General features: G+C 39.8%; 1 protein-coding gene across 31 annotated transcripts in view; it reads left to right on the top strand.

The window, feature by feature from the left end:
* The first annotated feature begins 2082 nt into the window (after window positions 1-2082).
* tcf7l2 (transcription factor 7 like 2) overlaps window positions 2083-14360 on the top strand; it is a 201718-nt gene continuing 189440 nt past the window's right edge. For 13 of the 31 annotated variants that reach the window (XM_072557408.1, XM_072557406.1, XM_072557405.1 and 10 more), the window contains exons 1-3: window positions 2087-2605; window positions 2856-2925; window positions 3149-3273. In XM_072557408.1, coding sequence (XP_072413509.1) covers window positions 2417-2605; window positions 2856-2925; window positions 3149-3273 — 384 coding nt within the window. In that variant the 5' untranslated portion in view covers window positions 2087-2416. Of the gene's footprint in view, window positions 2606-2855; window positions 2926-3148; window positions 3274-14360 lie in introns of all 31 variants that reach the window. The other 18 variants (XM_072557404.1, XM_072557399.1, XM_072557427.1 and 15 more) reach the window with 5 other exon arrangements.

The raw sequence follows: 14360 nt of genomic DNA, 5'->3' as shown, positions 1-14360 counted from the left end.
ATGACCCTTTCTGGTTGGTTGCCGCCAGGGACACAATAAACTGTGAAAACATTATGCTTAAATAAAAAATAACGGGCCAATTAAATATAACAATCCTCTTATTATGGCAATGTTAACCATTGGTTTTCTCTGTGGTATATTCAAATCAGACATGGTTTTGACCCATCAACATTAATAATGCACATTAGTACAGTATTAATTAATTAAGGTGCGTGTTGACATTGATGCTATTTTTCATCTTCAATGGAAACGTTTTGATGGTTATTAGTGGAAGAAATACTTAAATCAATATTTTACAATGCAAAATATGTCTATTGTGGAAGGCATCTGCAGTATAAAACTAGTTATACATTGTGCCTTATTCACGCACTTTAATATTTATTAACACCTTACAGCATAACTCCACTCGATCTCAGAAATCGGCGAACGCCAAGAAATTGAGAAAATACCAATGCAATTGATAAGCTGAAAGAAATAATCAAACGTCATTGCCAGTTTGGGCTTTTTTTCTCCCCTTCCAGACCCGGAAGTAAGCAATAGTCTTTTTACTCCCCACAACACGTGGAGTGCAAATCTGATTTACCAAATATAGTCACACAAAGAAAAATGGGAATTTGCCGATCAAAGATCAAAGTGCCAGCAACTCCACCTCGAATCCCTCCTCCACTATTAGTCCTCTTACAGAACATCAATTTTTCACACATCAATGATGGCTTAATAATAGTTGAAAGACAGTTGCATAAGGATGCAAATCTTGTCTTTGTCTTTGCGATGCTTTATAACGTGCATGTGCTGATTTAATATAGCTAAGTAAAAAGCGATCCCTTTTGTATCGAGGTTGCAGAGGCGTTAGTAATCGCCCGAATCAAAGGAGATGTGGAGATGTTAATTCCCCGTACAGTTTATACACAGCATGCTCATTTGATGCACATTTCATTCATAAGCTGTTTTAATAAAAAGGGCAGAAAATAAATAATTGACCAGATAAATATTGCAAACTAAAATTTGTAAAAATAGCGTTTGTGCGGTGTATGGAATATGTTAAATACCTTTCTATTAATTTGCTTCGAAATTAATATGTTTTTTATATAAATGTGCAAACTGTATGCTATATTACCTTTTATAAAACATGGTTTTATTTTTAGTGTGGTTCGTGTTTACATTATAGGAGCTGCAAAATACGACGTGCATGAAAACTCACTTTAAACTCCAAAGAGTGATCCTGTGGTATTGGACATATCCTGGTACAAATGAACTTCAACTTACATGGGCTATCATATTTCAATTAATATTTAATATCTATCTCATAAACGCATGCGTCAATTTAACTCAAAAAATTATACCGCAAGATTCAAACTTTCCCCTTCAACGTTAGTTCGCATAGTTTAGTTCATTATTAAAATTAATATGATCAGAGCATTTCATTTTGTCTAACATGTCAAAGTCTGAATTCAAATAGTGCCGGCAGATTTGAGAAGAGAAAACAGTAACATTTTAAAACATTTTTCTTGTCAGGAGAAGGAAATATATTGTTGCATACTTCAATACTTGAGGAAATTAATGAAAACAATCCCATAACACTTTCAAAATGTATCACTATTTATCTGGAAATGTTCGGTGCGCATCCTCAAGCTGAGGTATAAATCTGGTCAGGCCAACGACATGGAAGAATGTGTGGAGCTTAAAACGGTTGTTTGATTTCCTATATGTATGTATGTATATAAAGATCGATTGCAACGTCGTGATAAATCTTTAAGAAAAACTAGAACGGAGTTGGAAAACCCTTGTTGGGCTGATGCATAAACTGGAGCAAAAAGTTGGAAGATCAAAACAAAAGCAAAATAAAAAGATTGAGGAAATCAAGTTCAAGGGCTTTTGATTAACATTAAAAGCCTTAGTCAACCCCTCTCTTTTCTGCTCGCTTTCTCTCTCTCTCTCAGTCTGTCTGTAGCCTTTTAATTTATTGATGCAGACGTCATGTAAGTCCCTCCTCATTACTCTGTACGTATTCCCCTCTTGTGCATCTCATTAGTTTGGGAGCGGGGACAGGCTGTGGAGCTTTCCCTGTCAATCAAAGTGTCAATCAAACAGCGGCGAGCCTTTGAAGTGGAGCAGCCGCCGCCGAGTCTCCAACAACTTCACTCCGAGCAGGAGAGCTAGCTCCTCGGCGTGCCTTCACTAACAATTACCGCTCCTGCGATTTATTTACTCACTCACAGATAGCGAGGGGGGCAAGAAGAACAAGAAACAAGAGGAAGAAGGGAAAAAAAACATACTTGCGACGGATTAACAACACCCCCCCCCATCAACACTCCCTACTCCCTTTTTCCCCCCCCCCGAACGAGTTGCATCAAGTCGATCACTTTATACATTTTTTTAAAAAGGGAAAGAAAAGGCGCTTTTATTTAAAAAAAAGATGCCGCAGCTAAACAGCGGTGGCGGCGACGATCTGGGGGCCAATGATGAAATGATCTCTTTTAAAGATGAAGGGGAGCAGGAAGAAAAGATCTCGGAGAACGCTTCTGCAGAAAGGGATTTAGCAGACGTCAAGTCTTCATTAGTAAACGAGTCAGAGACCAACCAAAACAGTTCATCAGACTCCGAGGTAAGCAGCAAAATCTCCTGTTTGTTTAGTTTCTTTTTTGTTGTTGTACCTGAGGTAAAGTGGCAGTAAGGGGAACTTACATTGTGGCGCACGGGAAAGCAAAATAATTCTTTACCTCAGACACTTGGCTAAGTTATAATAATGTTGCAACCTGATGATCACAGCTGAATAATCCAAACTCTTGTGACTTTGTGTGTGTGTGTGTGTCTCTCTCTCTCTCTCTCTTTCGCATCCACCATGTTCCTCTCAGGCGGAAAGGCGGCCGCCGCCTCGTCAGCCAGAAAGTTTTCGGGACAAATCCAGGGAGAGTTTAGAAGAAGGTGAGTTGGCCGGAAAAGAAACAAAAAAAAAGTTTCTGTTTCTTTTTAAAAAGTCACTTTTTGTTCCTCCTCGTCTCTCCTTTTATTCTCTCAAATGTCTCAGATTTGAGTCGGGAGCACTTCTGGCGGACTGTTGTGCTGCGTGAAGTATGTTGAGAAAAAGTTTGATCCCTAACTTTTTTCTTTTTCTCTCTCTCATTCCCCGCCATGTTTCTTGACCTAGCGGCAAAGAGGCAAGATGGAGGGTTGTTCAAGGGCCCACCATATCCTGGCTACCCATTTATTATGATTCCTGACCTGGCAAGCCCTTACCTTCCCAATGGATCTTTATCTCCCAGTGCGAGGACGGTAGGTTTTTTTTATTTACATTTTTGAAGTGCCTTGAAAACAAGGGGGGGGGGGGGGGGGTAAAACGTACAAACGTTTAAAGTTTTCCCAGGGCATTTTTGAAATAAAAATAACGCACAAGCACTTTTACTCGTATCAGCGCCGTGCTGATTAATTTTCTCTTTCTCGTCTTATTAAGGCTGTTGATGCATACATATCTTCACTTCAAAGATCGATAGTTTTTACCAAAATTTCATGATTTGTGTTTTGGGGGAGTTTGTCCTTTGCTGGTTTCTCTTGACTAGGTGAACTTATTTCAAAAAAAAACTTTTCTCTTAAAACAAAATCACGTTTGAATACATACATCCTCGTAGCCCCCACCCCCACCCAAAACAAGTGAATGGCATTCCAGCTTCTGTTGTCAGCCGTGACTAGTTTGTTGCCGGTTCTAATCCTTTCTAGTAGCTGGCTGATGTGAAGTCGACTTGTTCGTTTTGCTGTCTTTTTTTTAAAAAGTACTCTTCCAATAGAGTGCCTACCTGCTTGTTGTATTTTACTTTTAAAAACTGAGGTTTTGAAACAAAGTGCATAGAAATGGACATCTTTTATTGATAATCAACTGTAATTTGTGAGATTTTTTTGTTTGTTTTTACATTGCATTTTCATGAAGGGAATTAGATCTTTTGTCAAACCTTAACTGTAATGGAAGTGTAGAATTTTACAGGTCATCATGCAATACAATAGGAAGCTCAGCGGGACATTACTATTGCGATTGGGGCTAATTTGCTAGACTGGATAGGCTTCCAGCTCCTTCGCAGTTTACCTCCACGATTTCTCGAACTGTCAGCCCCCGCCAGCCTTGAAATAGCATCAGGGTCACGTGAAATAAACTACGGAAACTTTGATACTTTTTAGGCAAGAGGCTTTAAACTCTGAAACTGAACCAGGGTTCAGAATTCCCACTACGAGGAATACGATGTATTATTAACATATTGGCAATTTTCTCCCACCATCACACGCAAAGGAAGAGGAGTGGTGGTGGGAGGGAAATGTTTATTTAGTAAGATTCTTGAAAGTGTCAATCTGCATGAATGTAGTTATATTGGTTGCAGTTTTGAAATCCAGAGCAATTCTATTTGCTCACCAAAGTAGAAGTTTTTAAGGTATACTCAGTTTCTATTTCATCAGGCAAGATTCATACCACTCTGTTGACTAAAATAATTGAATTTTGTAAAATTGTCCAAATCACTGCAGGACAATTTTCTTTCGGTGTGCAATTTTTAAGGCAAAGTATTAATTTGATAAACTTGGTTTTCTATAAATGGATTTTTTTTCTGAAGATGCCAATGGTATAGGTTGTGATGATGGTTTAATTTATTTTAAACATAGTGATGGAATGTTTAAATAAAAGTGTAATTTAATTTTCTGTTTTTTCATTTTTCTTGGAAAACTAGTTCTCAATGGTTAGCATCCATGCACAGCCCCCCCCCCCCCCCCCCCGTTGAGGAAATCTGCTTAACTTGGAGTGCATGTCATTGTAAAATCTTTGAATTATGGAGATAAAGTAAATGGAGCTTGAATTGTTTTAGAAAGACCTTCGTACCAGTGTAGTTTTGTTGAGTTTTTTTTAGGAATGTATGGATTTAATTGAATGAATTTGTTTTTTAGTCAGCTGGTCCTGTATGTAATAGATTAATATGTCTGCCACATTGTGACATTTTTAAAAATCAAAACATTGATTTGACACCCATTTGTAGACTACCGTACAGGCAGTGCATTAAGTACAGAAGCTATGTAGACCTTTTTGTATAAAATTTCCCCACATACCTAAATTGCAGGTCTTTATGTATGCTGTATCATTGAATAATGTATTAGACTGTACTGCTCTTCTACAACCTTGCATGTAGGATCATAATTAAATGTCTAGTTTTGGCACTGTCAGTACAGTATGGGAGAACTAGATGAGACATTTATGATTATCTAAATTACTACTGTAATTTTAGTGTCGGCATAACATTTTAATGCCCACTTTTATTTGAGATTATGTACATTGCCAGCATGGGGCAGTGGGCAAAAGCAAATAGAACCTGATTAAAACAATGCAAGCTCGTCCACAGAATGGTAGATGATATCCATTCATGTAAATTCTACGGCAGTACTTCCACGTGGTGCATATCTTTTTCTTAGTACAATGCAAAACTATTTATCATTACACAGTCCTTTTTGTATCAAATAGGAGCAGTAAAATATTTATCACTTTGAAGAGAGCAGGTGTTCCTGGTCTTTTGTGTTGGGAGATTTGTGCATTATGTACAAAATGTTTATGACTAGCAGTTAAAAGTACAGGTCAGGTAATCTTAAGAACATTCAATTTACAGATGTCTCATCCCGCAACTTCATCAGAGGTTTTTTTGTAATGAAATATTTGATCTGTTGCTTCAGTCAATCACCTGTGTTTCAACTACAGATATTATGACCTTTTTTAAAAAAAAATATACTGGTCATAATAGGACCCTTGATTTTGTAGAGGTCCTTAATGGTTGTTAATCTTTTTTTCAAAAAACAATTTCTGAAGAATGGTGATTTTGTTTTTTAAAAGGGCTTTTCAAAATTATTTAAACTTATTTACCAAGGATACTTTATTAAATACTTGTATGGTAATTGGAAACAAGTAGTGAGTTTTTCTCTTCAGAACCGTGCTAGAGGCGAGTTCAGCTGAAAATAAAACAATATTAGTTAAGCAGGGAATTTTCCTCTGTTTTTGAAATCGGTTGACATGGAAGCATTCCACAAGTGACATTTCAATATTTTTTCAAAAGACAGGGAAACAGCATAGTAAGAGGTTAAGGGTTTGTCCTACTATGTCTCTGTATTTTGCTAAAGTTTTTGGTTTCAAGAATCAAGTAATTCTGTACGTTTACTGCTTTTAAAATAGAACCTATAATTCTTAAGCCTTCCTATTTTTAAAATGTTATGGGTAATTCTCGTCTGAAAGGTTATATGAGTAGCAATGTGGTGCATAATATACTTTCACATATATTACATTGCCTTGTGTTTTGCTATTTTAATTTCACTTACCGAGCTATTGTTTGGAGAAGTTACAAGAAAAGGATTGATGCTGTTTTAAAAACGCATTTGCAGAGATTCAGTACTAGCTAGGAAATCATGTACTTGGGAGTGACAGCTGCAGAGATTTGTGAGAACATAAGTTTCTGTACCATAACTAAAGTTGGAAGAGATTTTCCAGCTGTCCTCTAAGAACTTTCTGCAGTGGCTGGTTCAGTTTTTGAGTTGTATGTTTAACGCTCATACAGCAGCTCTTTGTCAGTGAAACGTTAAGTCCTTGATTTGGCAGGAAAGTTTTTTTTTAAATATATGATTTTATCTGTATTAGCTGCTAGAAGTTCCCTCTGCTAGATTCAACAGATACAATGCAACCAAATGTACTCATTGACAAGCCATCACAACAGAAATGCCTCCAAACTCTTGGCTAGCAATTGCAACAGAGTCATAAATCTGCAGCAGTTTATTTGTGACTATGTGTCACTTATGAAAGTTGAAATACTTAATGTTGTGTTGGCCTTATACCACGTGATTCAAGGAGATGTTGGAAGTAGGGTTTGTTGCTAAAGACAACTACGGGATTAAAAATGTGTTGGAGCTAGCCAGGTTTAATCATTTCCTTCCACTTGTTTATTTGCAGTTGGTTGTTTTCAGTGCAGAGATTTAACCCTCTAAACACACCAAGAATTGTAATCTGGATTTAGCTAGAATTTTAATTGCATTTGGCAAAATATTTGATAATGTCTTGCTTCAAGGAATGTGAGAGATTTAGTAAACATCTTATATCTGTGCTGTGGCTGCTCAAGTTAATTGTCTCTAATTGCCATCTCCATGGGGGTTTATGGCACTGAATGGGCTCTTTAACACCACATTAGACCGTTTTCTGTATGTCTGAAGTGTCAATATATGAGTAGTTTTAGCAAATGTCTTCAAATTTGGCTGTTGGATTGAGAACATATTAGCAGGGTAGGGTACAATTATACAGTCCAAATTTGTGTGTACTTGTTGCTTGGGGCCTAGAAGACCAGAGGAGTAATTTGCATGAGATGGAGTCCAACTAAACCAGCGCGATTTAAAAAAAATAAATCACTTGCATATTTGTGTAGTGATTCAAATGGATTTGAGACCGCTCCCATCTCAACATGTGGTAAATTTAAGTCAATGAAATGCAGATGTAGATGATGGAGAGGTTTCTCAGTAGTGATCAACAAATGGGAGAACTAGTCTTGCTGTAAATATTTACAAACTAAATTGAACACCAGGAGTTTTTATTATGCCTATTGATTAATTGAGAGTAAGATTTAGTGGGGGAGTTTGGCTCTGTATTGTTGATCAATTTTTTTTAAAAGGAGTAGTGGCATTTAAAAAAAAAAAATTCTTTGTAAAGCATGCAGTTGCTCATATACTTCACTTTTAACCCTATGTTTTTGCACTCAGGCTGGGTTAAGCATCAATGTTTTTTCCCAGAAAAACTGTAAGATCTTTTTCAGTGCAGGGGTAGCTGTCAAAATACAAATTTACATTGGATTAACCAGTTAGTAATGGTTAGAATATTTAGATTTAATAATATTCCTTTGTTATTCATACTTGGTTTATCTAGAAGTGCAGTGCAGATTGTTGGGATCAGCAACTTCATTTTTTTTTCATCCCCTCTGTTTTCTGACTGATTTGAGTGACCTGTTGGTGAGTGAAGATGCCACAATTCAGTCACTGATTAACTGAAATGACTAAAAGTGGCAGCATGATAGATGGTTCCGATTTTTTTTTTGTTTGGTTGGGATCGGAGTGGATTGGAAGGACAGATTCACTTTTGCATGATGAGTAGTCTATTTCTTTTGACTAGATTAGAGTGGTGCTGGAAAAGCGCAGCCGGTCAGGTAGCATCCAAGGAACAGGACGCTGCCTGACCTGCTGTGCTTTTCCGGCACCACTCTAATCTAAACTCTGGTTTCCATCATTGCAGTCCTTGTTTTTACCTATTTCTTTTGACTATTCAGTCTTTACCTTAGCTGGACAGTGTAGCTGACACCTCCCTCCCCTTCCTGGACCTCTCCATCTCCATTAATGACGACCAACTTGACACTGACATTTTTTACAAACCCACCGACTCCCACAGCTACCTGGATTATACCTCTTCCCACCCTGCCTCTTGCAAAAATGCCATCCCGTATTCCCAATTCCTCCGCCTCCGCCGGATCTGCTCCCAGGAGGACCATTTCCACCATAGAACACACCAGATGGCCTCCTCCTTTAGAGACTGCAATTTCCCTTCCCACATGGTTAAAGATGCTCTCCAATGCATCTCGTCTACATCCCGCACCTCTGCCCTCAGACCCCACCCCTCCAACCATAACAAGGACAGAATGCCCCTGGTGCTCACCTTCCACCCTACAAACCTTCGCATCAACCAAATCATCCGTCAACATTTCCACCACCTCCAAACAGACCCCACCACCAGGGATCTATTTCCCTCCCCACCCCTCTTCCGTCTTCCGCAAAGACCGTTCCCTCTGTGACTACCTGGTCAGGTCCATGCCCCCCACCCTCCCATCCTGGCACTTTCCCCTGCCACCACAGGAACTGTAAAACCTGCGCCCACACCACCTCCCTCACCTCTATCCAAGACCCTAAAGGAGCCTTCCATATCCATCAAAGTTTTACTTGCACATCCACCAATATCATTTATTGTATCTGTTGCTCCCGATGCGGTCTCCTCTACATTGGGGAGACTGGGCGCCTCCTAGCAGAGCGCTTTAGGGAACATCTCCGGGACACCCGCACCAATCAACCGCACCGCCCCATGTCCCAACATTTCAACTCCCCCTCCCACTCTGCCGAGGACATGGAGGTCCTGGGCCTCCTTCACTGCTGCTCCCTCACCACCAGACGCCTGGAGGAAGAACGCCTCATCTTCCGCCTTGGAACACTTCAACCCAGGGCATCAATGTGGACTTCAACTGTTTCCTCATTTCCCCTTCCCCCACCTCACCCTAGTTCTAAACTGCCAGCTCAGCACTGTCCCCTTGACTTGTGCGGACTTGTCCTACCTGCCCATCTCCTCTTCCACCTATCCACTCCACCCTCTCCTCGTTGACCTATCACCTTCATCCCCTCCCCCACTCACCCATTGTACTCTATGCTACATTTCTCCCCACCCCCACCCTCCTCTAGCTTATCTCTCCATGCTCCAGACTCACTGCCTTTATTCCTAATGAAGGGCTTTTGCCCGAAACGTCGATTTCTAAGCTCCTTGGATGCTGCCTGAACTGCTGTGCTCTTCAAGCACCGCTAATCCAGAATCTGGTTTCCAGCATCTGCAGTCATTGTTTTTACAACGTAGCTGAGTCCTCGTGGAAGCTGATGATTTGGAACACCTATTTCCTGTAATTTGATGTGTGAGCTCTTGAATTTTGGGAGAATTAAATTACTGGGAGCTATGGCGTAGAGCATTGTCCTCTATAGTGGCCTCCTCAAAAGGGCAGCAGGAATGGAAAGCTAATTATGCTAAAGATGGACAGTGGAATGACCATACACCTGAGAAAATAAGACCCCAGTGGGGAGATCCAGAAAGGAAACCAAAAATCTTAATAAGGCTATCAATGAGCTGATGTTCAATTTGAATATGTTAACAAGCAATTGCATAACTTCCTTTCTATTTTAGGATAGTTGAGCTTTGGAAGACCTGTGTCTGGAATGTTGCTTTAATTTAAGCTTACATACTAATTTGCAGCACTAAAGATAGGAATCTCCAAACCCCAGGTGCAGGAAATTCAAAGAAAGGCTCTTGTGGGGCCGTGGTAGTGTCCTTACCTCTGAATCAGGAAACCTAGGTTTAAGTCCTTCCTGCTCCACATGTATGTTATAAGTTCTCTGAACAAGTTGACATAGATCAAAGATATAAATATAAACTGTTGCCTGAGTTTGAGTATTTGCTAGGGCATGGGAATGTTTAAATGGCTCCAGATTGGACCTCAGTTTTGCCTGTTGTATCATTTTTGGATTTGTAAACAACAGAAGTGCTAACTGAGCTCTTGCCTTAATATGCATGTCTAGCACTTACATTACTATCCTTTTTCCATCTGTTAAAGTAAAGTTTTGTCAGTATGGTAAGATTCTGTTTGGGTGCCACATCCCTGTCTATAACATGAATTTCACTAGTAAACTTGACTGGATTATTTAGTTGCAGAGGGAAATCAAAGTAGGGTCCAATCCTGACCTCACTTGAGACGTTGCAAACTTCTCGTGGGGATTAGAACATTGTAATCTGTATCCAGGCCAATGCATTCTTTTCTTAAACCATAAACTTTGTATAGACCATTTCTCAAAAACTCTGGATTCTCTCGTTGGTTAGCCACTTTTGGAATACTGCGTGCAATTCTGGTCTCCCTGCTATAGCAAGGATGTTGTGAAACCTGGAAGGGTTCAGAAAAGATCTACAAGGATATTGCAAGGCTGGAGGGTTTGAGCTATATGGAGAGGCTGAATAGGCTGGGGCTGTGTTCCTGGTGCGTTGAAAACTGAGAGGTGACCTTATAGAGGTTTATGAAAATATGAGGGGCATGGATAGGGTAAATAGAAAAGGTCTTTTCCCCAAGGTGGGGGAGTTTAAAACTGGAGGGTATAGGTTTAAGGTGACAGGGAAAGGTTTAAAAGGGACCTAAGGGGCAGCCTTTTCATGCAGAGGGTGGTGCGTGTATGGAATGAACTGCCAGAAAATTGGTGGAGGCTGGTACAAATACAACATTTAAAAGGCATCTAGAGGAGTACATGAGTAGGAATAATTTAGAGAGATATGGGCCAAATTCTGGCAAATAGGACTAGATTTATTTAGGATATCTGGTTGGTGTGGATGAGTTGGACCGAAGGGTCTGTTTCTGTGCTGCACATGTTGATTCCTTTTGTAAGTCTTAGCGGAGTGTCATTCTTGCATGTAATACTTTTTTAAATCATTAAGTAAAACTTACATGGAGGCAAGATCAGGGGGAGACCATTAAGTTGAATGCACAAACCACAGATTGACCTTTCTTATAAGACAAAACCAAATTTCTGTGTTTTTTTGCGTATATTCAAGCATATAAATCTACCTCATGGTTCAGCCACATGATGATGTTCTCACGTTAGTCTGGCTCAACCTTTTGTCCCGAGTTGCACGTAGTACCTATAATACTGGGTATAAGGAGTTCAACAAACAACATGAGCTGTGCTACAAAGAGATGCTATGTTGTAAAGAGGCATGAGAGTCTCCAGACTGCCCACACAGAGCAGACCATACAATGAAGGATGAGAAATGAGTCTTTAAAACAAACTAATTATGTTTGAAGCTGAAAGCCATGATATTTTCTAACCCATTGAATAACTGCTGTAGCAATGGAATTTCATGTGGGGGCTCACTGATATTATCTAGTATGGTGACGAAACGTCTGAATATGAACCTTCCAGCTTAGCAAGCAAACGGACATCCAGAACAGAATTTGGTGTTAGTGAAAAACTGGCATGAGAATGGAAGAAGAATGAAGATGCTTGAGAGCAATGTGCCACTCACTTGGTTTTAAAGTCTGTGTTGGAATGTGACCTCTAAAATTGCCAGTTTGGTTTCATTGTCAAAGGTAGATGTGCACTTGAGGGCCAAAGTTAACTGGAGTCTGGTAATGATTTTGGTGAGCATCTGGCTGGTTTGGCTGCTGTATGGAGCGAGACAATTCTGTTGTGGCAGAGGACACAACATTGCTCAGGAACGACTAAAGAGTTTGATACTACAATTACCAGTTTCCAATAATTCATGATAAGACAGCAGCAAAACATTATGCCACATTGGCAATATGGGAATTCTGATGTGCACAGCAACTGTAGAATAGAAAGGTGTGAAAACCACTGAACATCTTGTCTGCATTGAACCAATTAAAGTAAATCTCATGATAATTTTCAAATGTGAAATCATGCCAAAAATAAGTTCCCTGCAGGTGAATGTCCATGATAGTGGTTAGATGGTTGAGGATGGTGTGACCTTGTGGATTGCTAATATGTGGGATAGGCAACTGGTGACCTATGTAAAGAATGTAGCTTTAGTGTGTTATAAGTTCAAATCTAAATCCGGTAAGGAGATATTTGTGAAGAAATAACAAACCTGTTGGTTTAATATCTGTTCAGACTTTGAGACGTGTTTCAGCAAGCTGGTCAAGTATTTGTTCCAAATGGTGTAAGACTGGGCTGTTTTCCCTGGAGCGTCGGAGGCTGAGTGGTGACCTTTTATAGAGGTTTATAAAATCATGAGGGGCATGGATAGGGTGTATAAACAAAGTCTTTTCCCTGGGTTTGGGGGGAGGGAGTCTTGAATGAGAGGGCAGAGGTATACAGTGGGAGAGGGAAGATTTAAAACTGACCTCTGGGGCAACGCTTTCATGCCAAGGATGGTGCGTATATGGAAAGAGCTGCCAGAGGAAGTGGCGGAGGCTGGTACAATTATATCATTTAAAAGGCATCTGGATGGGTATATGAATAGGAAGGGTTTAGAGGGATATGGGCCAAGTGCTGGCAGATGAGTCTAGATTAATTAGGATATTTGGTTGATGTGGACAAGCTGGATCGAAGGGTCTGTTTCTGGGCTCTACATCTCCGTGACTCTTAAGTGGATGCTTAACGGAGGAAAATTTATCATAAGTGGAAATGTGTACACTGCCCTGCTCGATGTTTTGTATGGCTTTGTCATCAAATTGAGCAAAATGTCATTGAATCGTTCAAGATGCATCATATCTCATTCTGTGGATGCAGAGGACAGTGATTTGTTATGGAGGGATGATTCTGAAACCAAAGTGCCACATGTGATCCAGGATGAGATTCTTGCAATGACACCAGAATGAAAGTGATCCAATAAATTTGATGAACTCTTTGGTTGCCAGAGAAAATTAATTCGTCATTATTGAAGGTTTCTTCGTACTGTGCCAAGTGAACTTTTACTGTGAGTTGCTGTTGTTAGTTTTAAGTTTCAAATGGCCACCCACCATATCTATGGATAGGAGTTAATAATTTTATACTCTTTTTCATTTGTAAGTCAACCCCATTTAAAAAAATTTTTTTTTGAGTTTTAAAGGTTGACTAGTATGTCAACTTCTATGGCAGACCAACAGATAAAGAACCATTGAAAATGTCACATAACCTTGACATAACTACAAAATTAAGTTGACTTCTAATTTATAGTGTGTCAATTAGTGTTTCGGCTTAATTTGACAGTGACCTGGGCTTAATGCAGCATTGGCCTGCAGAGCGTAAAGTGCCAGAAACCAGCAATAAAGTTGTCACAGAAAAGCAAATTACCATGACCATAGAAGTACACTGTATTTACTTTTGTTCCAATGGTCACTGTCGTGGAGAAACCTGCAAGTTTTCTTTTGTTTGAAATGTAGAGTAATGAAATGTTCAGACAAAGGAAATGCACAGTATCTCCAGTTTGCACTGGGGTTTAATTTGTTGAATAGGCACCTGGATTGCTGCTGAGACTGAAGAGGCTTGGTGGGAAGGGAGTGCTTCTGTGACAGTATCGAGCTCCTTTGCAGGGGAGGGAGGGGGTATTCAACGTCCACAAGAATTGCCTAGAGCTGTGCTGACTTTCTGGGAAGAAATGCCTGGGCAAATTTGCATTAAAGTTTCAATTGGACCACTGGGACATGAATAAAATAGGCAGAAACATGTTAATGTTGCACTCTGAGGGGCAAGAGATCTTCCACAGAGACCATTCTTAGGCAGGAATTTCAGGCTGGCAAAAGCTGTTCAGGAAACAAAAGGTGTTTGAGTAGTACTTGTAATTGCTGTTAATGTTAGAATAATTAGAACAGTTGTCCCAGTGGCTGTCTACAAGAAGAAAAAGGATGAGGAATTCAAATTCATGTTTATCAAAGGCGAGTTGAAGGTGGGTGGGGGCCTTAGGGTAGGGGTGCTTTTATTGTAATCTTGAGTTTTCCATGTGTGTGGTTCTTGCCTGTCTTTCCTAATTTCAGCCCTACAATGTTCTGTGCACTTATTCACTACGAATGGTTTCAGAAAGGCTGAAT

The sequence above is a fragment of the Chiloscyllium punctatum genome, chromosome 38 (genome assembly GCF_047496795.1).
Source record: "Chiloscyllium punctatum isolate Juve2018m chromosome 38, sChiPun1.3, whole genome shotgun sequence".
Taxonomy (NCBI): Eukaryota; Metazoa; Chordata; class Chondrichthyes; order Orectolobiformes; family Hemiscylliidae; genus Chiloscyllium; species Chiloscyllium punctatum.
The sequence above is the reverse complement of the archived record's forward strand: the minus strand, read 5'-3'. Positions and strand labels throughout refer to the sequence as shown.